Source organism: Elephas maximus, chromosome 20 (assembly GCF_024166365.1).
Source record: "Elephas maximus indicus isolate mEleMax1 chromosome 20, mEleMax1 primary haplotype, whole genome shotgun sequence".
Taxonomy (NCBI): Eukaryota; Metazoa; Chordata; class Mammalia; order Proboscidea; family Elephantidae; genus Elephas; species Elephas maximus.
In genome coordinates, this window is record NC_064838.1 from 67604838 (window position 1) to 67628281 (window position 23444).

Here is a 23444-nt window from a genome sequence, read left to right on the forward strand (position 1 = left end):
AAATTGACTTACTTAAAATGAATAAATTTACTTTGAAAGGAAACTTTATATTATGACAAAAATTTTTTTTTTTATATATTATAGGCTTGATAAACTAGTTATATATTATGTAACACATTAAAAAGCATATGTAACTTTTTGGGGGGAGCATGGAAATTTTAATGACAATAGTAGCAATCTATTTTTAATGATCATGTTACATCTAAAATGATTTTTTATTTCTTAACAAAGCAAGGCTGAAGTTTATAACGAAGTTAGTGCACACATTAATCATTAATTGTTGGCAGCTGTCAATTTCTAGACAAACTTTTCTAACTTGCCTAAACAAGCGTGTCTGTCCTGATCATTATACGCTCCTCGCTCTTTTCTTTCTTTCTTATTGCACTTTAGATCAAGGTTGACAGAACAAACTAGCTTCTCATTAAACAGTTAGTACACATATTGTTGTATGACATTGGTTAACGACCCCATGACATGTCGATACTCTCCCTTCTTGACCTTGGGTTCCCTGTTGCCAGCTTTCCTGTCCCCTTCTGCCTTCTAGTCCTTGCCCCTGGGTTGGTGTGCCCCTTTAGTCTCGCTAAACTTTGTAACTAACATATGTTTGTCTGTACATCACTAAAATGATCTTGTACCATCAGTGGACATCGTTGGTGATGCAAACGGTTAAGTGTCCAGCTGCTAACCAAAAGGCTGGTGGTTCAAGTCCACTCAGACGCACCTTGAAAGAAAGTCTGGTGATCTACTTTCAGAAAATCTGCCATTGACAACCCTATAGAACAAAGTTCTACTCTGAGACGCTTGGGGTCACCATGGCAACGGTTTGGTTTTGGTTTTTACCATCAGTGGTATGAATACACTGAAAGGCCTGAGTCTATACGACAATGTTCAGCATTTTGGGCTGCGCTAATGAGCTCTTCATTACCTTGCTCTGCTTACCTATCTAGACTCAGATTTTGCACATTATATTACCCGTAATTCCTGACCACACCGTAACGTGTAAGCCCTGCCTCCCATAACTGTGTACATGCTCTGCTGCTGGGATGCCTTCCCCTACCCCTTGGGTCAGAACTAATATTCTTCCCGAGTTTAAATCTTAGCTTTGACGTCATCACCTTCCGGGCCTTGTAGGTAGTTCTGCTTACAATTATCACACTACTGTAATTTGTTTGTTTTCATATTGTTCCTATCAGACGGTGACCTACTTGAGGGAAAAGGAACCTTCTTTTCCTCCTTTCTAAATTCCTAGCACAGTTCCTGATACGCTGCAGGTGGTCAATAGATACCTGTTACATTTCAACTGGTTTTGAATGCCATGCTCTAGAGAACCCCGAGTGATCTTTACAAAGGTTTCTGATGCGATTTTAAAACACTGCAATGAAATATGCAAACCCAGTCACTGCCAAGACGTTTGAGTTCTACTTCTCAAAAATGCAGTCTCTGGGTGCTGCAAATGGTTAACACGCTTGGCAGCTAACCAAAAGGTTGCAGGTTTGAATTCACCCAGAGGTGCCTTGGAAGAAAGGCCTGAGGATCTACTTCTGAAAAGTCAGGCATTGAAAACCCTATGGAGCCCAGCTATACCCTGACAAACATGGTGTCACCATGAGTTAGAATCAACTCGATGGCAAATGGTTTCTCCCGATATATCCTATCTCTTTCCATCTCCACCGCCACCCTCCAGGCAAGCGACCATCATCTCCACCTAGATCACTGCAGTAGCCTCCTAAATGTCTCTGCTCTCACTCCTGGCCCCTACAGGCCACTCATCACATAGCAGCCAGCACAATCTCGTAGATGGGTAAATCAGATCGCTGACATAAAAAAAAAAGATACGAATGAGGAGCTATGGAAAGTTTTTAAGCAGGGGCATGGCAAGGTTATAGTTCTGTTTTAAGATGATCATACTGGCTGCTGGGTGGAGAATACACTGAGGGAAAGCAGTGAGGTCAGTGAGAAATGGCTGCAGTGGTGCAGTCAAGAGATGATGGTGCCTGGACCAGGCTGAGGGAGAGGGAATCGCCCGGTGGTCAGTAAGTTCATCAGCCCGGCCGTGCTGCTGAGACCAACGTGGTCAGCTCTGTTATGTGGATCACTTAGCTGCCCTGGGACTGCCCTTACCCTTCTTGAAATAACAACGACCAATTAATGTATTCATGGCAGAAATGGACCTCAAACAGGGGCCCTGCTAAAGTTAAGGAGAGAGAAGGCTCTTGGCATGTAGTGGTTAAGGGCTAGTCTTCCTGCTCCAGCTCTGCAATTGCTCTGAGATACTGGGCAAGGTGCGTAATCTCTTGGAGCTTTGTGAGACTGGGGCAGGAACGGTTCCTCTCCCACAGGGTCATCGTGAGGATTAAACGAGAGAATTCTTGGGAAGTATAAGCATAGGGTATGCGCGGGAAGTAGCTGAATGAGAAACGTTGACCCTTACTACAAAGTCTCTCTCTGTACACTCAGTTCAATCAAGTAGATGAGACCAAATGGGCAACAGCTACCTAAAAGCAAAGATAAGAAGGCAGGAAAGGACAGAAAGCTAGAGGAGTAGACGTGGGCAACCCGGGGTGTGAAGGGCAAGGGGGTGAGTCCTGACATATTACAGGGGCTGCAACCAGTGTCAGAAAACAATTTATGTATAAATTTTTGAATGAGAAACTACTTTGCAAGGTAAACTTTCACCTAAAGCACAATAAAATTAAAAAACAAAACAAAGAAAATGAATCTCCATATCATTTATTAGCAGGAAAAGACAGCTAAATACGTGAAAAGAATTCTTCTTGGGCATGTGTCCATAGGGAAAGAGATGGAATAAAAGATCAAATATAGAAAGGGGGTGAAGAATTGTGCATTTTTAGTAACGACTGGCAAGACTGCAACAGTCTCACACTTTGCTGGAATTTTATCTGGCAGCTTCTACCCATTTCTTCTTCCCTGAAGAGGTTTGAAACAATGAATGCAGCCACCATATCATTTAACGTGCCTATAGTTTAGGGTTGCTATGAGTCAGAATCGACTTGATGGCACTGGTTTTGGTTTTTTGTTGTTGTTGTTTACAGTTTTTATTGATGAGATTGCAAGTAGAAAAAGGAGTCGACTAGAACCCATAGGCTGTAACTAATAAAGAATGATTAACTTTCCTTCATAATAAGAATAACTACTGCTTAGCGGACTTTTACCAGTCTTCTGTGCTGGGCCAGGCACTTTACCTGCTTTACTACACCCAGCCATGGGGTGAGCCATATAATCCCCCTTACCGTCGAGTCTGACTCATAGCTACCCTATAGGACACAGTAGAACTGCCCCAAAGGGTTTCCAAGGAGTGGCTGGTGGATTGGAACTGCAAAATTTTTGGTTAGCAGCCAGGCTCTTAACCACTGTGCGACCAGGGCTCTGAGTAGTATAATGGAGGGGTTAAAATCTTAGATCTGGAGCCACGTTGCCTGGATTAATGTGTGACCTTGGGCACTTTTCTGGACTTTCCTTTACCTCTGTTTTCCCATCTGTAGAATGGGGATGATAACAGTCCCTATCTCAAGGGTTGTTGTGAGGATTAAATCAATGAAAAATAACTTCTTACAACAATACATAGCACCAAGTGTGTACTTATAAATTCACTACTATTTTTATACGATGAGGAAACTGAGGTTCAGAAAGGTTAAGTAACTTTGCTGGGGTGGCACAGCTGATGAATGACATAACCAGAACTTTAACTCAGAACAGTCTGATTCTAGAGCACCCTCTTCACTGAGTTCTTCTCCCCACTCTGGGTGACACGCTTTGGTTTCCTTACTGAAATGACAACATGAACTGCCATTCCAGCTGAACAGAGAGGCTTTCTGGTGAAGAGCCTGTGAGCGCTGAGCGGGATCAGAGAAAAATTAACAGTCCTCCTTCGGAAAGTATCACTTGGTTTGCGTGAAGGAGGGGCTTTCCCTCTGAGGCTTTCCTCAGAATTTATTGCTAATTTGGCACATACCAGAAGGTGTCAAAACTGAGAAAAACGGAGGCCTGCAATGCACGGTTTCTGTCTAGTCGGCTCCGGCTCTGTATTTCGCTAGGTCGAAACACACTCGTTAAACAGAATGCAAAGTACCTGGAGCAGATGGAAGTTCTGTTATTGCAGACACAGGTGGCTTCCCCCTCCCAGCTCCTCACACTGAAGACAGATCTATCTAGGTGGGCACTCGTGGCCCTCGACTCTCGCTTCAGGCAGACGGAGACGTGGCAATCTGGATTTACCAACAGATAAATCTGGTTCTAGTGTGATGAGCCTGGCGACTATGATCTCGGATACGGGGCAGGAATATCCAGGTGGGAGTCCTGGCCCTGCCATTAACTGTCCAGTGGCTTAGCTGTCCTGAGCCTCAGTTTCCCCAGGTATCACATAGTATCTACTTCGTATGATTGTGGTAGTGACTGAGGTGATGCATATCAGAGCTTAGCACAGTAACTGGTACACAGTAAGTACTCAGTAAATGTTAGGCATTATTATTACTGTTATATTAGTTGGTGGTTTGAACCCACCCAGTGGCTCCACAAGAGAAAGGCCTGGCAATCTGGTTCTGTGAAAATTACAGCCTAGAAAACCCTATGGGGCAGTTCTACTCTGTAACACACGGTGTTGCTATGAGTCAAAATTAACTTGATGGCACCAAATAATAGTAGTAGTAGCAATGGAGTCCCTGGATAGCACAAACAGTTAAGCGGCTGGCCGCTAACCGAAAGGTTCGTGGTTCGAATCCACCCAGAGGCACCTCAGAAGAAAGGCCTGGTGATCTACTTCTGAAAGATCAGAGCCCGCAACAACCCTATGGAGCAGTTCTCTGCACACACAGGGTTACCGTAAGTCAGAATCGACTCGACATCAAAGGGCTTGGTTTAGTAACAGTAGTAAAAATAGTAGTCCTGATCTACCAGAAAAACAAAACAAAAAACCCAACGACAAAAAAAAGCCACCCCACTGCTGTCGAGCAGATTCTGACTCATAGAGACCCCACAGAACAGAGAAGAGCTGCCCCAGCTTTGCCAAGGGCTCATCGGTGAATTCCCTGTTTGGATTTAGCTTCCGTTTTGAGGGGCAGATCTACTGGGAAAATAAAGAGGGGTGTACCTGTCTGGTTTTGGAGCTTCAGGTTGTATTTTACATCACAATTCTAAAGTATCTTTGTTTGTAGCATTTCCACAAAACCCGTGCCAGTGAGTCACCGGCATCCCTGTCATTCGCTGGGAGCGTTTTAATTACACGAGAGGCCAGAGAGAACTACAAAGGACTGGAGAGAAAAGGCAGTTGTGGTTGGGCTGAACCTAAGTCCCGGAGATCCTAAACAAATGCTGAGTCACTGGAGACCTTGTCTCAGCTTGCCTCCTGTGTTTTAACAAACAACGTTATTATCTAACAGTAGAGCTTCAAATTATATGAAGCAAAAATAGACCACACTGCAAGGAGAAGCAAAAAAATTCACAATTACAGTCAGAGATTTTAATACTTCCCTCTCTCAGTAATTCAGAGAAAATTAGTAAGGATATAAATGATTTGAACAACACTATCTACCAACTGGAGCCCTGGTGGCGCAGTGGTTAAGAGCTACAACTGCTAACCAAAAGGTCTGCTATTTAAACCCACCAGCTACTCTTTGGAAACCCTATGGGGCAGTTCTACTCTGTCCTACAGGGTCGCTATGAGTTGGAATCAACTCGACAACAACGGGCTTTTATCAATCAACTTGGCCTACTTGACATTTATAAATAATAAGCCCACAGGGGAGATAAAATGGAATCACAGGAAACATTAAGTTTGTCCAGCCTAGGCAGTGTGGTTCCAGAATCTGTGCTCATGTGGGCGGTGTCTACAGACTCAGGGGAAGGAGAGAGCACGGTGTAAAAGAATGAGAGGTCTAGAGCTGTAGCCCAGCCAGACAACAGAAAAGGAAAGGGGATTTTAAGAAGTATGGCTGGGGTTACAAGTTGTATCTCCTTTTTAAGGTATGTTAGAACATAAAAGAAAAAGCACAATTACTGTGAATCACTCCTGGCTGGTGGACTGTAGTTCACCAAGTTCAAGGTGAAGCCATGCACAGCTCTGTGTTTTATTCAAGTCTCAGCTTCCTCCATTAAGGCTGAACTGAAAGTAGCAACACAACTCTAGCGCCAGCTCTGCAGCTTGGGCTGCCTTGGGGGAGTCTTTTCGCTTCCCTAAGCCTCAGCTGGAAACCCTGGTGGCATAGTGGTTAAGAGCTACAGCTGCTAACTAAAAAAGTCAGCAGTTTGAATCCACCAGGCGCTCCTTGGAAACTCTATGAGGTAGTTCTACTCTGTCCTATAGAGTCGCTATGCGTCAGAATCAACTTGATGTCAACGGGTTTGGTTTTGGGTTTTAAGCCTCAACTGCCCTATCTGTAAAGTCGGGATTCATTTCTTCCCTTATTCATTCATGCAACACATAATTTATGGGATTTCTACCACATGTCAGGTCCTATACTAGGGTCCGTGAACACAGCAGACAAATGTCCTGGTGACATGAAACCCACAGTCTAGTGGGGAAGACAGAAAACAAAGGAATATGCAAAGTAATATATAATACGTGAGGCGGTGGTAGGTGCTCTGATGACGACAGAGCAGGGTAAGAAGAGAGGGCACAGGTTGGCCGGGCAAGCCATTCTGATAAGGAGAGTCATGCAGATAGGCGCAGGAGGGGAAAGAAGGCCATCCCAGGCAGGGCAGAGGGCAGGGACAAGAGTCTAGAGGGCGGAGCGCACTTGGAGTCTGTGAGGAAGATCAAGGAGGGAAACATGGCTGGAGCAGAGTGACCCAAGTCAGACAGGGAGTGGGGTCCTTATCAGAGAGGGCCTCATAGCCACGGTAAGGATGCCGGCTTTCACTCTGAATGAGAGGAGGAATCTTTGAAGAGTTTCCAGCATTGGAACACCAAGATCCTTCAAAGAGATTATTCTGGCTTCTGGGTGGGAAGCTGACTATAAGGAGGCAAGGACAGAAGCAGGGGACCTCTCCATGACGCGATGGCAACTGGTCCAGGGAGAGGTGATGGTGGCTTGGGTTCCAGTGTTACCTGGAGGTGGTGATGAGGGGCTGAATTCTAGAATTTTCTCGAAGGTAGAGTAGAACAAAGTTGCTGATGGATGTGATGGGGGTGAGAGAGAAAGAGAAATGTCAAGGATTACTTTGTGGCTCTTGGACTGAGAACCTGGGCGAAGGGAGGGGCCGTTCGGTAAGACGGGAGGACAGTACCACCACGACCACCCTTGTAAGGTTGTTTCAGTGGTGAAATGAGATATTGCATGGGAATGGACTTCCTGGACTCGGAAACTCCATATGGGCGTAAAAGATGAAAAATCAGAAAACCACCCGTTAAAAACCTGTTGCTGTTGAGTCGATTCTGACTCATAGTGACCGTATAGGACAGAGTAAAACTGCCCCATAGCGTTTCCAAGGAGTGGCTGGTGGATTCGAACTGTGGACCTTTTGGTTAGCAGCCAAGCTCTTAACCACTACACCACGAGGGCTTTCAGAAAGCCACCTAGGAGCTGCTTATTCTCAAATACACCCAGATATTAATGTTTTAAGGCCGAAAAGCAGTACTGCTTTTTCTCACTGACATTTTTCTATTTAACTAAAAAAAAAAAAAAAAAAAGGTATTTTGAATGGCCCAGTGGCTCATTCAAGGAACCACACACAGCCCATCAACAAGAAGTCATTGGCAGGAATTGCAATTTTCCTTTTCTATTTTAGAAAACATTAAAGTGGATATACTTTATAACCCAGCTATGCTTCTCAACAGGCCCTTTTCCTCCTCCTCTCTACACGCTATGACACTGCTCTGATCCTTCTACCCCGAGCACACACCGTGGAGCTCAATAAAACCATTTTAAGTTTAAATAGAGAAAAAAATGTCGTCCATAAGCATTTTTATTTTCCTTGAGTTGTTCCTTATGCACCTCGGGTAGCTCACCCCTGACAAGGCCACGCTGGCCTGACAGTGTGATGGCGCCATTCATTGCTCACTTCTCCCGGCTCTTCCAGACTTCCCCACTCTACTTCCCGGCAGGGGTAATTTTGAAAAGGCAGCCTAGTGATCTGATATGGCTATGGAATCTGTTGGGAGTGAGCTACGTATTTCTTTTGGCATCAGTGGAGTCAAGGTAGCCTGAAATATGTAAATGATTTTACAAATGAATCAATGGAAAAATTACTGAATCCAGATCAGTTAGTTCAACTTTAAACAGAGTAAATAAAAAGGTTGTGAGAAATGGGAATTTGACCAAAGGGGAAAATAACAGCTATGTCAAGTGGCTCCTGTGGGGATACATGAGAGAGTGCGAAAGTACAAGTATAGTACTTCGAAGGGGCCTAGAAAGTGGGCTGAGCTGCTGTTCCTTTCAAGGAAGATAAAAAGGAAAGAAAAAGAAAGAAATAAAAGCTGCTTGGAGGACAGGCGTGCTCGTTCATATTTCTGTTCTCTCTCTGATCTGCCCTCTCCTCTTCTTTTCTCTCTTCTTCCCTCTGTCCTGTTCACTTCATGCTCTGGTTCCTTCAGCAAATGCTTACTGGGTATTTATGAGTGAGTATTTTGCTAAAGAAGCCCCTGGGTGGTGCAAATGGTTAACATGCTGGGCTGCTAACCGAAAGGTTGGAGCTTAAAGGCTAGGGGTTTGAGTCCACCCAGAAGTACGTCAGAAGAAAGGCCTGGTGATCTGCTTCCAAAAAAACCCAGCCATTGAAAACCCTGCGGAGCGCGGTCTACCCTGACACACACGGGGTCACCGTGCGTCGGGACTGCGGAGCGCGGTCTACCCTGACACACACGGGGTCACCGTGCGTCGGGACTGCGGAGCGCGGTCTACCCTGACACACACGGGGTCACCGTGCGTCGGGACTGCGGAGCGCGGTCTACCCTGACACACACGGGGTCACCGTGCGTCGGGACTGCGGAGCGCGGTCTACCCTGACACACACGGGGTCACCGTGCGTCGGGACTGCGGAGCGCGGTCTGCTCTGACACACACGGGGTCACCGTGCGTCGGGACTGCGGAGCGCGGTCTGCTCTGACACACACGGGGTCACCGTGCGTCGGGACTGCGGAGCGCGGTCTGCTCTGACACACACGGGGTCACCGTGCGTCAGGACTGACTGTGGAGCGCAGTCTGCTCCCCTGACACACACGGGGTCACCGTGCGTCGGGACTGCGGAGCGCGGTCTGCTCTGACACACACGGGGTCACCATGAGTCGGGACTGTGGAGCGCAGTCTACTCTGACACACACGGGGTCACCGTGCGTCAGGACTGGCTCTTCAGCCACTGGCTTTTACTTTGTTAGAGACGCAGGGTCGTCTTCTCAGGGCGGAAGGAACCTGGCAGAATTCTCAGCCCCTTTGTCTTGAAACGAGTAGGTTTACCACGGAGGGGAAAGGGATGTTAGAGGGAAATTACATGTCATATTTTGGGAATACATGCCATAAGCATGGAAAGAAGGAGATAAAGCCGGTCTCAGAAACATTTCCTGAGACATCTTCACAAGACGTGGATTTAATTGCAGAAAAACCACTGGACTTGACTACGGACAACTGAAAAGGGACTGAGTGTAGTGTGTAACAAGGGCCTGGCCTATGGGCAGAGCTTTGCCTAATCCCAGCTCAGCCTCCAGGACTATTATGGCCTCAAGGCAAGGCAATGTAAATTCCCCAAATCCAAGTCAGTGCTCTGGTTCAGTAACAGGTCTCCAGCTCGCTGGGTGGCCCTTTGTTCACCTGAGTTCTCCACACGTGACCTCCTCTGGAGCCTTGGGCCTTCTGGGGTCCCTACAACTCCAAGGTGGCAAGGCTAGGGCCCTGTTCTCTACTCTCTGACCACATCTGCTGTGGTCTGCTTATCTGCTGGGGTGTCCACTTCCTATCCTAGTCACTCCTTTCTGGACTCCTCGTAGGGTTCTGTCTAAACCCGCATTAATCAGTGGCTAGGCCCTGACACCACCCATCTGTCAGTTTGTTGTACTGTGGTGGCTTGTGTGTTGCTATGATGCTGGAAGCTATGCCATCAGTATTTCAAATACCAGCAGGGTCACCCAGGATGGACATGTTTCAGTGGAGTTTCCAAACTAAGACAGTCTAGGGGGAAAGGCCTAGTGATCTACTTCCGAAAAAATCAGCCAATGAAAACCTTATGGATCACAACAGAGCACTGTCTGACTTGCTTGCTTTGGACACTTCATCAGGAGGGATCGGTGTCTAGAGGAGGACATCATGTTTGGTGAAGTAGAGAGCCAGCAAGGGTGAGATGGACTAGCACACTACTCACAACAGTGGACTCAAACATCCTGCAAGCATGAGAATGACGCAGGACCAGACAATGTTTCGTTCTGTTGTATATGGTGTTGCCAAGAGTTGAGGTCAGCTTGACAACAGCTCTCTCTCTCTCTCAAGCCCTGATACTGGGATCCTGAATTCCCCAAACCTGTAGTACCTACAACCAATCCCAGTTTTGTCAGCAGTTTTACCATTTTAAGCCCTCTCATAAGCACGTGCACCCAAAAAAGAATGAATGAGACCTTCCTACTGACGAGAGGGGCTAAGAGCTAAGGTAGGTAGTTGGCAAAAGACACCTGCAGAACACTTGAAAACAGACTATGCACCCCCTCATGCCGGTTAATCACCCCTCTGCTCGGAGTTACACGGCCCAGCTTCGCTCTAAGTGATCACACTCCTGGAGATGGAGGGTCCGAGTGACGTGGTTTAACAAGCCATGGCTCAGCATGCATCTATGTGTCAATAAACATTTTTTGTACAAATCATTGGTTTGATTTGTGAGATAAAACTATCTTACCTGTTCTTTTTGCCTCACTTAAAATTTCTTAATCTATCCATTCCTCTCAAACCTTAAGAAAATGAAGACGATCATAAATTTACTATTTTCTTGTCATCAGTTTAAAAGTGACGCTAAAGGTGTCATGCTGCAACTGGCCAAACCTCACAGGTGTGCTTCTCAATCCAGGTGCACGTGAGCAACCCATGCAGGCTGAAGGTTCTGGACGCCTCGGAGAAGGTACCTGAAGCCTGTAACACCCCAAACCAGAATCGCCCAGATGCTTCTAGAAAAATTTTGAATCTTACTGGCAATTCTATTATACAGAAAGTGAAGGGAACTGTTCTATTGTAACAGTAGGCAAAAAAGGCAGTTATAGTAATCTTAAGAATAAAGGAAACCTACAGTAAATAAATACGCCTGGATAGCTCAGTCGGTAGAGCATCAGACTTTTAATCTGAGGGTCCAGGGTTCATGTCCCTGTTCGGGTACTGCCGTTTGGGAACCCTGATAGCATAGTGGTTAAGTGCTATAGCTGCCAGCCAAAAGGTCAGCAATTTGAATCCACCAGGAGCTCCTTGGAAACTCTATGTGGCAGTTCTACACTCTCCCATAAGGTCACTATGAGTTGGAATTGACTTGATGGCAATGGATCTTTTTTTAATAGTAAATACTGGAGCCCCGGTGGTACAGTGGTTAAGAACTACAACAAGCTACGGCTGCTAACCAGAAGGTCAGCAGTTTGAATCTATCAGCTGCTCCTTGGAAACACTACTGTGGCAGTTCTACTCCGTCCTACAGGGTTGCTATGAGTCAGAATTGACTCGATGGCAGTGGGTTTAGTTTGGTTTGGTATAGTAAATATCAAGGATTCCTGGTGATGCAGCGGTTAAGCTCTCAGCTGCTAATCACAAAGTTGGATTAAGGAGAAAGATGGGGCAGTCTGCTTCTGTAAAGATTACAGCCTTGGAAACCCTATGGGGCAGTTCTACTCTGACCTATAGGGTCACTATGAGTCAGAATCAACTTGATGGCAGTGGGCTTTGTTGGTACAGTAAATGTCAAAGTCAAATATTTTATTAACCTCTCTTGGATGTTTTGTTTCCTTCCACATAGTTCAATAAATGAAATAGTTTTTTCTTTTTTTTTGTTATTTTAAGAAATGAATGGATGTGTACCCAAAATCACCACTTGGAAAAGAGACACTTACCCAGAGTGCTTCATGTTTTGAGGCTTATCCATTCGGACAGCAAGTTTGATTTTGAGATCTTGATCGGGGCAGTTTTTGGAGACTGTCATTTTGTGCCACTCAGACTGTTTGGGGCTGTTCGGGGTGGGATGGAGAATAACCTGTATGGAAAAAGGAAACTGTCTCAGCTGGAAATAGAAACACCGTTATGGGCATGATTTATAAATGAGAACATTTTGATGCTGAGGTTGCATGACTTGTCCAGGTCACACAGACAGCGGAAAGACAGTGAACTGAAGTGGAGGGCTGGTTGCTGGACTCAGATCCGAGGCTCCATCTACAAACCTTGTCTGGCTCATGCCAAGAAGCCAGAAATGGCCTTCTCTGGCTCTCCTGTCTCTCTTCCTGGCTAATTCCATAAAGGTGAAGGATCATGATTTCTGTGATTCTACCTTTACTTTTCTGGAGTTCAGTGAGATCTCTCACCGTAGCAGAGCGGCCAGAACAGAGGATGTTTAGCGTGCATCTTGCTCTTCAACTTCATGGAAGCCGTATGTGTAAGTATGCACAAAAGGAAGAGGTACCCTCCCGTATTAGAAAGGAAGAGGTACCCTCCCGTATTAGAAAGGAAGAGGTACCCTCCCGTATTAGAGAACAACTCTGGCCCGCCCTCTTTTCCCACTCTCCTGGATCTCCTTCACCTTTGCGAGAGGCGAACTTCTGCAAAGGCTACAGGGAAAAATGGAAGGGACCTTCTCTGATGGGGAGAATGTGAGACTCAGGTGGGGGAGGGACCTGCTCAGGGTCACACATTTCACTGGGATTTCACCGTGACTTGAAAACGTATGCATGGCTGGAGGCGTGCACGGCTCAAAGAGCCATCTGCTTTGGACAATGCCATTGTCCACCATGGTTCAGACACAGCACTTTCTTTTGGGTCTTCTGCCTCAGTTTTCACCCTCTCAGATGTTGCAAATGAATCAAGAAGCATCACTCTGTAGCATCACGTTTTCATTTTGTGATGAGAGCACCCTCAGGAGCCACATGGAACCTGGGAAACACGCACTGAGGCAGGAGTGAAATATCTGGAAAACCCCCTAAATGAGGGAATGTGAACTAAATATAGGCACGACAAACGCTGGGATTGCTAAGACTTTGCTTCTGCTATGGCAGCATGCCCTGGTTTGTTGCTTTGGCTCTGCTTTCAAAGCGTCTATTTCCTCCAGGTGCAGGGACGGAGGGCTCCTCTCGGAAGCAGGGGGGTGGTGGGCTGGGAGGGGTTCAGAGGCTCAGGGTGGGTGTGATAGCCTTCCAGATGCTGAGTCAGCTTCGTTGCGGCCATGGAAGCTCAGCCGTGCTTGGAGGGTAGAAGCATATGGTTTTCTGTGTGACTGGGGAGAAGAAATCTGAGAGGGGCAGGAGAACACGGCAGGAAGAAAGCTCAGTGTGCTCTGCCAGGCCTCAGTTGTGCTGATTTCTTCCCCTCTTCATTCACCACTACTACTCTGATCCTAGGGCTAACTTTTTTAAAAAAATTATTAAATTTCCTTTCTCAGGAAAGAAAAAGGAGCCCTCGTGGGGCAAATGGTTAACTGCTAGGCTGCCAACTGAAAGATGGATGGTTCAAACCCACCCAGCAGCTCTATGGGAGAAAGGACCTGTCAGTCTGCTCCCGTAAAGATTACAGCCTAGGGAACCCTATGGGGCCGTTCTACTCCGTCACATACGGGTAGCTCTGAGTCGGAATCAACTTGATAGCACATAACAAACAACAACAAATCTTAGACATTCTTACTAAACACAAAATTTGAGTCTTCCAGTGTCTTATGACATGATCAAAATACACGAATACAGGAAGACCTGAGTTTCCAGGCCAGTGGCTGCCCAAGTTTCTTGATGATGCCAGACCACTCCTTGGAAACCCCACAGGGCAGTTCTACTCTGTGTAAGAGGGTCGCTGTGAGTCAGGATCCACTCCATGGCAACGAGTTTGGTTTTTTTGCTGGCCACTTCAGTAAAATATTTTTAAGCAATTATTCCAACCTCTGTAGGTTAATATTTTACATTATATATGTTTACTTTGTATTAATGTACCAAATATCATAAAACACACACAAATATAGAAGTTCTAAAAGGATAGGCTAAAGTTGAAAAAAATTTAAATACCTTTTAAAAGCTTTGTACTATCGCTAGCTAATATCTTAAAGTGCCATAAATATTTACAGGGAAGCTCATTGTGAAGGATAAAATATACCAGTTGCCGTCAAGCTGATTCCAACCCACGGCAACCCCACGTGTGTCAGAGTAGAACTGTGCTCTGCAGGTCCTTCATGGCAACCCCACGTGTGTCAGAGTAGAACTGTGCCTGTAGGTCCTTCATGGCAATCCCACGTGTGTCAGAGGAGACCTGTGCCTGCAGGTCCTTCATGGCAACCCCACGTGTGTCAGAGTAGAACTGTGCCTGCAGGTCCGTCATGGCAACCCCACGTGTGTCAGAGTAGAACTGTGCCTGCAGGTCCTTCATGGCAGCCCCACGTGTGTCAGAGGAGAACTGTGCCCTGCAGGTCCTTCATGGCAGCCCCACGTGTGTTAGAGTAGAATTGTGCCTGCAGGTCCTTCATGGCAACCCCACGTCTGTCAGAGTAGAACTGTGCCCTGCAGGTCCTTCATGGCAGCCCCACGTGAGTCAGAGTAGAACTATGCCTACAGGTCCTTCATGGCAACCCCACGTGTGTCAGAGTAGAACTGTGCCCTGCAGGTCCTTCATGGGAACCCCACGTGTGTCAGAGGAGAACTGTGCCTGCAGGTCCTTCAGGGCAACCCCACGTGTGTCAGAGTAGAACTGTGCCCTGCAGATCCTTCATGGCAGCCCCACGTCTGTCAGAGTAGAACTGTGCCCTGCAGGTCCTTCATGGCAACCCCACGTGTGTCAGAGTAGAACTGCCCTGCAGGTCCTTCATGGCAGCCCCACGTCTGTCAGAGTAGAACTGTGCCCTGCAGGTCCTTCATAGCAGCCCCACGTCTGTCAGAGTAGAACTGTGCCCTGCAGGTCCTTCATGGCAGCCCCCCGTGTGTCAGAGGAGAACTGTGCTCCAGAAGGTCCCAGTGGCTGACTTTTTAAAGATGTAGATCACCAGACCTTTCTCCTGAAGCACCTGTGGGTAGACTTGAACCACCAACCTTTCGGTTAGCAGCTAAGTGCTTTAACCATTTGCTCCACTGTTAAAGATAAAACCCATGGCCGTTGAGTTGATTCTGACTCACAGCAACACGACAGGATAGAGTAGAACTGCCCCGTAGGACTCCCAAGGCTGTGGATTTTTGCAGAAGCAGGCTGCCAGATCTTTCTCCCGTAGAGGGGCTGATGGGTTTGAACCACCCACCTTTTGGTTAGCAGACAAGCGCTTTAATCACTGCATCACCAGGGTTCCTCGTTAATGGTCCAGAAAAATCAAACTCATTGCGTCTATTTGATTCTGACTCAGAGTGACCCTACAGGACAGAGTAGAACTGCCCCACAGGGTTTTCAAGGCTGTAAATCTGCATGGAAGCAGGCTGCCCCATCTTCCTCTTGTGGAGTGGCTGGTGGGTTCAAACCACCAACTTTTTGGTTAGCAGCTGAGCACTCAACTGTTGCACCACAAGGACTGCTTCCCTCAAGATACTGACCAGTCTATCAATGCCACCCCAAATGTATCACGTCCTACATTCTGAGGCCTCAGCCTCTGGGGGATGGAAGGGAAGCTGCAGACGCCAGGGAAGCTGGCTCTCGGTTCTGCACCAGTTTGGCTTGCGTGGTGAAGGAGAGTGTGATGTACTGGGAAGCAAGGAGTGGGAGGGACTGGTAAGAGAAACCCCGGCCAAGGCCAGAACAGCAGCAGAAAAGGTCCTTGGCCTCCTCCTGCTCCTGCCCATTTGGCAAAATCAAAATGGGAGTGGCACTCTGGGCACCTGGAGCTCGTTAACAGGCCTCCCACCATATGGATTCTGGGCACGTTTCCCACTAGCAATATGGTGTCCATTCACCGATGCAAATGGCCGCCGCTCGTTACTGACTGCCCCACAAAGACTTCTTCTCCCACGTGGTGGCTCCCCGGGGGATGCCTTTTCTGCAGGGTGGGTGGGGAAGTCTCTGCAGCCCTCCATCTCTGTCTCCACCCTGCCACGCACCCCCAGGCCCTCGACTCCTTTGTACGTCAGCCTCCTGAATTATGAGGGTCCTTCCGGGGGCACATGTGCCCCGAGACCAGACACCCCATCTGGACATTCCAGGCTGCTAACCAAGCACCTCATCATCTCGCCGTCATGGCCCATGTGTGCTGAGCTTTGATGTGGGGTGCTGACGTGGGAACCATGCCGTCCTATTTGGCACACTGCATTCCAGCCAGCCTTGGCTTCCCCGAGTGATCTGAGCACCCAGATGGCTCCTTCCGGGAGACTGCCCTTTCCCCACCATTACCTGGCTGACTCCCTGCAGACTCACCTAGTAGCTTGTCCTGTGCCCCTCGGAGGGCTACGTCCCTTTGCTATGTTCTCACGTGCCTCAGCAGAGCAATCGCCAGGCTGTACTGATTTTCCCGTCCCACGTCTGTGTCCCTGAAGCTTCGTGAGATTAAGGGGTTCTGCCTGTCTTGAGTCCTGCTGTCTCTGTGCACAACACATACGACGGAACACAGCAGCCCACACTCACATCGGCTGAAGAAAAGTCTGACGGTATTGCCGAGCCGGCAATGGCTGGGGCCACAGGCACCCTTGTATGCAGTTTGTGGAGGGATTCGCTGCTGTGTGCTCTTCAGAGAGTAATTCGGTTCTATCTGCCCACGTTCGAGTTTCACTGGGCAGAATTTTTTTTTTTTTTTAACTTATAGGTATGCACATGTATGTGCAAAGAGATAAATTCAAGGCTATTCACTGAGGCATCATTTATATAGTCACAGACTGGAAACAATCTAAAAATTCACATTAGAGGACTCAGTAAGTAAAGCATGTTACAGCCACGCAAAACAGGTTTGCTCTGAGTCGGAGTCAACTCAAGGCTGCCGGTCTGGCTTGGGTGTTTTGAGAGCTACACAGCTGTGAAAAAAGGAGGAAGGGCAGCATGGGCTGTGGCGGACTAGTCTCCAAATATCCTGATATTCAAGCAAAGTACAGTGAAGTCGGCACATAGTACCTTCAAATTGTGCTTTCTGTTTTTTAAAGAAGGGTATATACACGTATGCATGTACGCACAAAGTGTCGGGGAAGGATACACAATAAATTAAGGTCCCTGGGTGCTGCAAATGGTTTGTGCTTGACAACTAACCTAAGGCCTGGTGGTTTGAACCCACACAGCTGCGGAAGAAAGACCGAGCAATCTGCTTCTGTAAAGACTGCAGCCAAGAAAACCCTAGGGATCAGCTATGCTGACTCAACGGCTATGGGTTTGGTTTTGGTTTACAGGATAAATTAAAAACAAGGCTTTTCTCTAGAAAGGAGTGCTTGGGGGATATCCCTGTCCCTTAGGGATATTAAACTACTTGTATGGTTTTATTTTTATTTTCATTTTTTTACAATGTGCATGAATTACTTTTTCCATTAAAAAGGTTAATAAAAGTGAGACAAACTACAAGCCTTTGGGTGAATAAACATAATACCTGGATTAAGAATGTGGCCGTGACTTGCTGAGCTCAGAAAGCGTCAGAGTCTACAGACACTCTCCCAGGGGTCCCCCAGATCACCTCACTCTTAAAGAGAGTACTGCTCACTCATTCAGTGGCTGTCCGTGGAGGCGCTGGAGGGAGAGGGCGCCCCAGCCAACACAAGGGCCTGACAGACCAGCTCCACAACCGCTAGTGAGAAATTTCTTTGGTACCAAACAAGAGTAAACTAGTATCTGGGAGAATATATAACGATCTGGAGGAGAGAGCAAGTAAGGAAGTGAGTGGCTGTGCAGGGCACTGGCAAGCTTGAGGTCTACATTACAATAGCAGAGCCTGTGGCTACATTTTTGCTTAGGGACAATGTTGCAGCGAGTAAATTCCGACTCATAGCAACCCCATGTGACAGAGTAGAACTGCCCCATAAGGTTTCCTAGTCTGTGATCTTTCTGGGGATGCCTGGTAGCGCAGCGGTTAAGAGCTCGGCTGCTAACCAAAAGGTTGGCCGTTCCAATCCACTAGCTGCTCCTTGGAAACCCTGTGTGGGCAGTTCTACTCTGTCATATAGGGGTGCTATGAGTCAGAATCAACCTTGGTGGCAACGGGTTTTTGGTTAGTCTTTCCAGGAGCAGATCGCCAAGTCTTTTCTCCCACTGAGTGCTTAACCACCACGCCACCAGGATTCCTTAGGGACAACAGTGTAGTGAAGAGAGCCTGGAGGTGAGTCAACATCACTCCTGGCAAGTGACTCACTTGTCTGGGCCTCGGTTTCCTCCTCTGTGTAAGAGGAGTAACAACTGCACCCAGCTTGTTTGGGTTATGGTGAGGGATCAACAAGGAGAGGCACACGGAGTCCTTAGGACAGTGGTCTGTGTATGACTCACAGATCTCAGCTAGCGGGGTGGCTCTGGGAAAGTTCCCTACTCTCATTGAATCTGTTTTCTCATCTATAAAATAACAGGGTTTGAACAGCCCCCTGGATTTTGGCTTTTCTGAGTGGGAGGAGATTTGAGACACTGATGAGCCTGTGGACTAGAGAGTCTAGAAGAATGCACATCTGCAGACAATTTCCAGGGGATCACGGGCCCTTGAAGCTCAACTACAGGCCCAGGTGCGACATTCCTGGATGGTGGGTTATACTTGTCCCATCAACACTGATACCCTGGGTCCCTGAGTTGCTCACAGTTCTCAACAACCGCTTTCACGGAAAAATGAAAGTTTAAAGAAAAATGAAAGGCAGGCCATTTTCCTCACTCTACGTTCATGGGTAGCACAAATGCTTTGTACTCAACTTGGAGTTGGCAGTCTGAAACCACCCAGTGGCACCAGGGAAGAAAGGCCTGGCGACCTGCTTCCATAAAGATTACAGCCGAAAAAACCCTAAGGAACAGTTCTCTTCTGTAACATGCGGGGTCTTCATGAGTTGGAATTGATTCAGTGCAACAAGTTTTCTTTTTGTATGTGTGTCTCTCTTTCCCTAGATGTAGAAATAAATACTTGTCATTTCTCAAAGGAGCCCTCGTGGTGCAGTGGTTAAAGAGCTCAGCTGCTAGCCAAAAGGTCAGTGGTTTGAACCTACCAGCTGCTCCGCGGGAGCAAGATGTGGTAGTTTGCTTCCATAAATAGTCCATAAATATTCACAGTCCCTTTGGAGCAGTTCTACTCTGTCCTATAGGGTTGCTATGAGTTGGAATCGACTTGATGGCAGTGAGTTTGGCTTTCTTGTATTTCTCAAAGAAAACAGCTAAACCTCTTCTCCTTTTTCACCTTCCTTTCCGTGCCTAAAAGTCCACACTGTTTTTGTTGTCAGCCTTGTTTACTTTTTGTTTTACCTCCATCTGTGGTCTATGTCCTAGTAGAATGATTCTGGGTCACTTCTCCAGATTAAAGTGAGATTGAGGAAGTGGGAAAAAAAAAAAGCACGGGAAATGTGTTCCTGCTGGTGTTGTTAGGCGTGTGTGTGCCTGTGCACTTGTCTAAGGGTGAGTGCTCTTTACTCTAAGGACTGAATCAGAGGCTCAGAGAGGTTAAATGACTTGGCCAAGGTCACACAGCTATTAGGAGGGGTTATGCATTCAACCAGGATGAAACAAAATTTATTGAAAGTCTGTATGTTGGCAACAGAGAAACCCTGATGGAACAGGAGAGCTATGGGATGCAGACCTTAAATTCTTGTAAAAAGACCAGACTTAATGGTCTGACTGAAACTAGAAGGACCCTGGAGGCCATGGTTCCCAGACCTTCTGTTAGCCCAAGACTGGAACCATTTTCAAAGCCAACTCTTCAGACAGGGATTGAACTGGACTATGGGATAGAAAATGATATTGGTGAGGAGTGGGCTTCTTGGCTGAAGCAGATACATGAGACTGTGGGCAGCTCCTGTTTGGAGGGGAGATGAGAGGGCAGAGGGGGTCAGAGGCTGGCTGAATGGACATGAAAATAGAGAGTGGAGAGAAGTTTGTTGTCTCATTAGGGGGCGAGCAACCAGGAGTACATAGCAAGGTCTATATAAATTTTTGTATGAGAGGCTGGCTTGATTTGTGAACTTTCACTTAAAGCACAATTAAAGAAAAAGAAAAAAAAGAAAGTCTATGTGTTGGGCTCTGGGTACAGGCTGGTGAACAAAATAGTTCAGGTTTCTATCCCCATGAAGTTTTTATAGACCGATGAGGGACACAGAAACCAAAACCCTGTAAATTTTCTTTCTCTCTTGCTCATTTGCGGTAAGTTCAGGGAGTGCATGAACAGGGGCCCAGAGCGCGAATGAAGCAGAAAGAGCTGTAGGAAAGGGCTCTCCCAGGAGGGGGCAGGACGCAGAAAAGGAGGCAGCCTTTTGAAGAGCTGGGGAGGAGAAGGTTCCAGGCAGAGAGAAAGCTCCCTGAGCTGGGAAAGAATTTGGTTTATTTGAGGAGCTGAAATCTGGCCAGTCATGCTGGGGCATGGTGGCTGAGGGGGGTGTGGCAGCAGACTAGGCTGAAGAGGTGGGCAGGGGCCAGCTCACCCGAGTCCTTGCGGACTGTGCTAAAGGGTTCAGGTTTGATTGTAAGAGCAGTGTGGGGTCACGGAAGCCTTTTAAGCAAGCAAGAGACAAGTCTAATTTAGGTTGTAAAAACCCTACTGGCTGCTTGGCGCAGAGTCGACTGCAGAGGTGCGAGAAGGAATACTGACTCTATTACCTCTGCTGTTACCAAAGAGGGTGGTACAACCTCCAGGGGTGTTTCAGAAATGTTGGGGACATTTCTGGTGGACGGAATAATTGGTGCTGGGCTCTACTGACATTTAACGGGCGATGCTCAGGGATGCTAAACACCCTGCAGTGTGTAAGATGGTCCTCTCCAGTGTGGTCATCCTGGGTCCCAGCTGGCTCCTGAATATTCCCATCAGATCTTAACAGAGGTAAAACACTTGCTCATAATTAGCTGAGTCTAGATACTAACTTCTTTTGCATATAAGCACAAAGTATTTCTGCCGCTTTTCCAGGAAAGTCATGGAAACTTTACCAATGGCTGTTTACCATTTCAGAAAATCACACTACTGGTAATCAGGCTTTTGAGCCCCCAACTCAGTGGGTTTTTGGAGGCATCACGTTCACCAGTGACTCTCCATGCGGAGGCGAGCCAAGCACCGCTTGTTTAGGCCTTCTAGCACAGAGGTGTCTGTGTATTTACATATGGACATCATTATTTTATTACCAGCTACTTTTCTCTTAGTTCTCCTTTATATTAGGTAAGAGTCCATACTATGACAGAGCCCCGGGCGGTGCAAATCCTTAATGTGCCCAACTGTTAAGTGAAAGATTGGAGGTTCAAGTCCGCCCAGAGGCACCTCAGAAAAAGGCGTGGAGATTTACTTCCTCAAAAAAAATCATCCTTTGAAAACCTTATGGAGCAGAGTTTACTCTGACACACGTGGGTTTGCCATGAGTTAAAGTTGACTTGGTTGACTCGGTGACAACTAGTTTTTTCTGAATATTATCAGATTCTGTTGATTTTAAAATTAGAGGAGTAGGTTTGTTAAATTATCTAAGAATTCACTTCAGGATAGTAAAGGGGCATTATGAGTCTTTGCTATGAAAGGCTGTTTGGGTCTGAAGGTGTGAGGACCCTGCTCTGACTTCTGCAGTGTACAGTACTATTAGCCAGATTTACAGATGAGAACCTGAGGTTTGGAGAGGTGGAGGGACTTGCCCAAAGTCACACAGCCAATAAGGAGTGGAGCCTTGCTTGTCACCTCTTGGCATTGCTGCCTTTTGGTCACCCAGGCTCTGGTGACTTGACTCAGGCACTCTGGGGCACTTGCCCTCCAGCTCTGTTGAATTCCCCTTGAACAGGAAGCGCTCACCCGTCCGAGCTCCTTGTCTTCCAAGGCCAGGACACCGGTGCTCTCTGTGAACAGCTTCACCTTCACGGCGGGCAGTGCGTGGGTTGTCGAGAAGTCACCCTGGGTACCCCAACTGTGGACAGAATCAGAGAAAGACAGTGTGGACACCTCTGGCTTGACAGTGCTCAACTCAGTGGCCTTCTTCCCCGGGCCAGGTGAACGCAGGGTTAACCTCAGGCAGCGCTGGCTGTCACATCACCCTCCCCTTCCCTCCAAAGCTGCCAGAGTGACAAAAAGTGTTAATTAACTTGTTAGGCAAATGCAGACAGATGCTCAGAAGTTGCCAGGATCTTCACAGAGTACTAGAAGGAATCACTTGGAATTAGCATGAAATCAAGTTGGTGAGAACTTTCCCCAAGTATTTGTTATACCTACAAGCAATTATTCTAAGGCAATCACTAACTTCTCATTATTCTTTGAATCAATCTTTAGTTCTTAGAAACTGCACTTCTAGAAATGGTTCTTCATTTGGTCCAAGGCAACATCTGACCTTAAAACGAGACCTCAGCCGTAGCTGGGGCAGGAAGCCCTGTTTCCACTGGCACTGAGAGACCACTAAGTAAAGGGTCATGAATGCAGCTCAGCACTGTCCAGGAGGGCTTGGAGGCAGAAGGATCAGGATATGGGAAATGCCATTCCCTGCCCACTGGTCTGTGGGTATCAGAGTCGAAGGTCTCCCCAGAGGAGAGCCTGGTTTATTCAGCATTTGGGCAGAGAGCCAGGCTTGGCTGATCCGAGCCCCTAAAGGGCCCCTCAGACTGTGTCTTCATTCATTCGTCATTATTCTTACAGAGCTGTGTCCATCTTTTCTGTACCTGCAATTGGAGTGGTCTTCCAGAAGTGTAATCTGGATTGCACTGAGCCCCTGCCCTAAACTCTTCTAGGGCCTCTGTCCCATTGCACTCAGGCTGCAATCTCGCCCCCAGTCATCTGCTCCAGTTTCAGGGCTCCTGAGTCTTTCCCCTCAGGGGTGCCGCATGCACAGCTCCCTGTCACCAATGCTTATCGCCAGCCCACTTTCACCTGGTGACCTCTTCAGGTCCCAGCTTAAATACCACTTTCCCACAGAAGATGTCCCTTGATCGCTCAGTCTAACTTTGGTTCCAGTTAAATCTATTTAACATACTGTTTAATTTTTCTTCCTAGCCAGCACTTGGTTTATAATTCACTTTGCATGACTGGTTAATAGCTGAATCCGCTAGTATTCTGTAAGCCTCAGAAGAACAGGGACTGTGGGTTTTGTTTATGTTGTATACTCAGTACTTAGCACAGTGCTCGGCACAGAGAAGGCACTTAATAAATATTTGTTGAATGAATGAATGATGCCAAATACATGTTCTTTCTCAGAATTAGGGAATACCATAGATAGGATTTCATATATAGACTTCACAACTGAACCATTTTAAAATGTAAATTGTTGGCTACTGTGA

The 23444-nt window shown here is 47.1% G+C and overlaps 1 protein-coding gene and 1 non-coding gene across 4 annotated transcripts in view; one reads left to right on the forward strand and one right to left on the reverse strand.

Moving 5' to 3' along the window:
• The window catches only part of CADPS (calcium dependent secretion activator), a 578687-nt gene that overhangs the window by 196488 nt on the left and 358755 nt on the right, over positions 1-23444 (reverse strand). For all 3 annotated transcript variants that reach the window (XM_049861704.1, XM_049861703.1, XM_049861702.1), the window contains exons 7-8: positions 21976-22087; positions 12020-12159 (exon numbers count right to left, since the gene is read on the reverse strand). In XM_049861704.1, the coding sequence (XP_049717661.1) occupies positions 12020-12159; positions 21976-22087 (252 nt within the window). The remainder of the gene's footprint in view (positions 1-12019; positions 12160-21975; positions 22088-23444) is intronic.
• TRNAK-UUU (transfer RNA lysine (anticodon UUU)) lies at positions 11228-11300 on the forward strand. The gene has a single exon. It is a non-coding gene; the product is annotated as a tRNA-Lys (tRNA).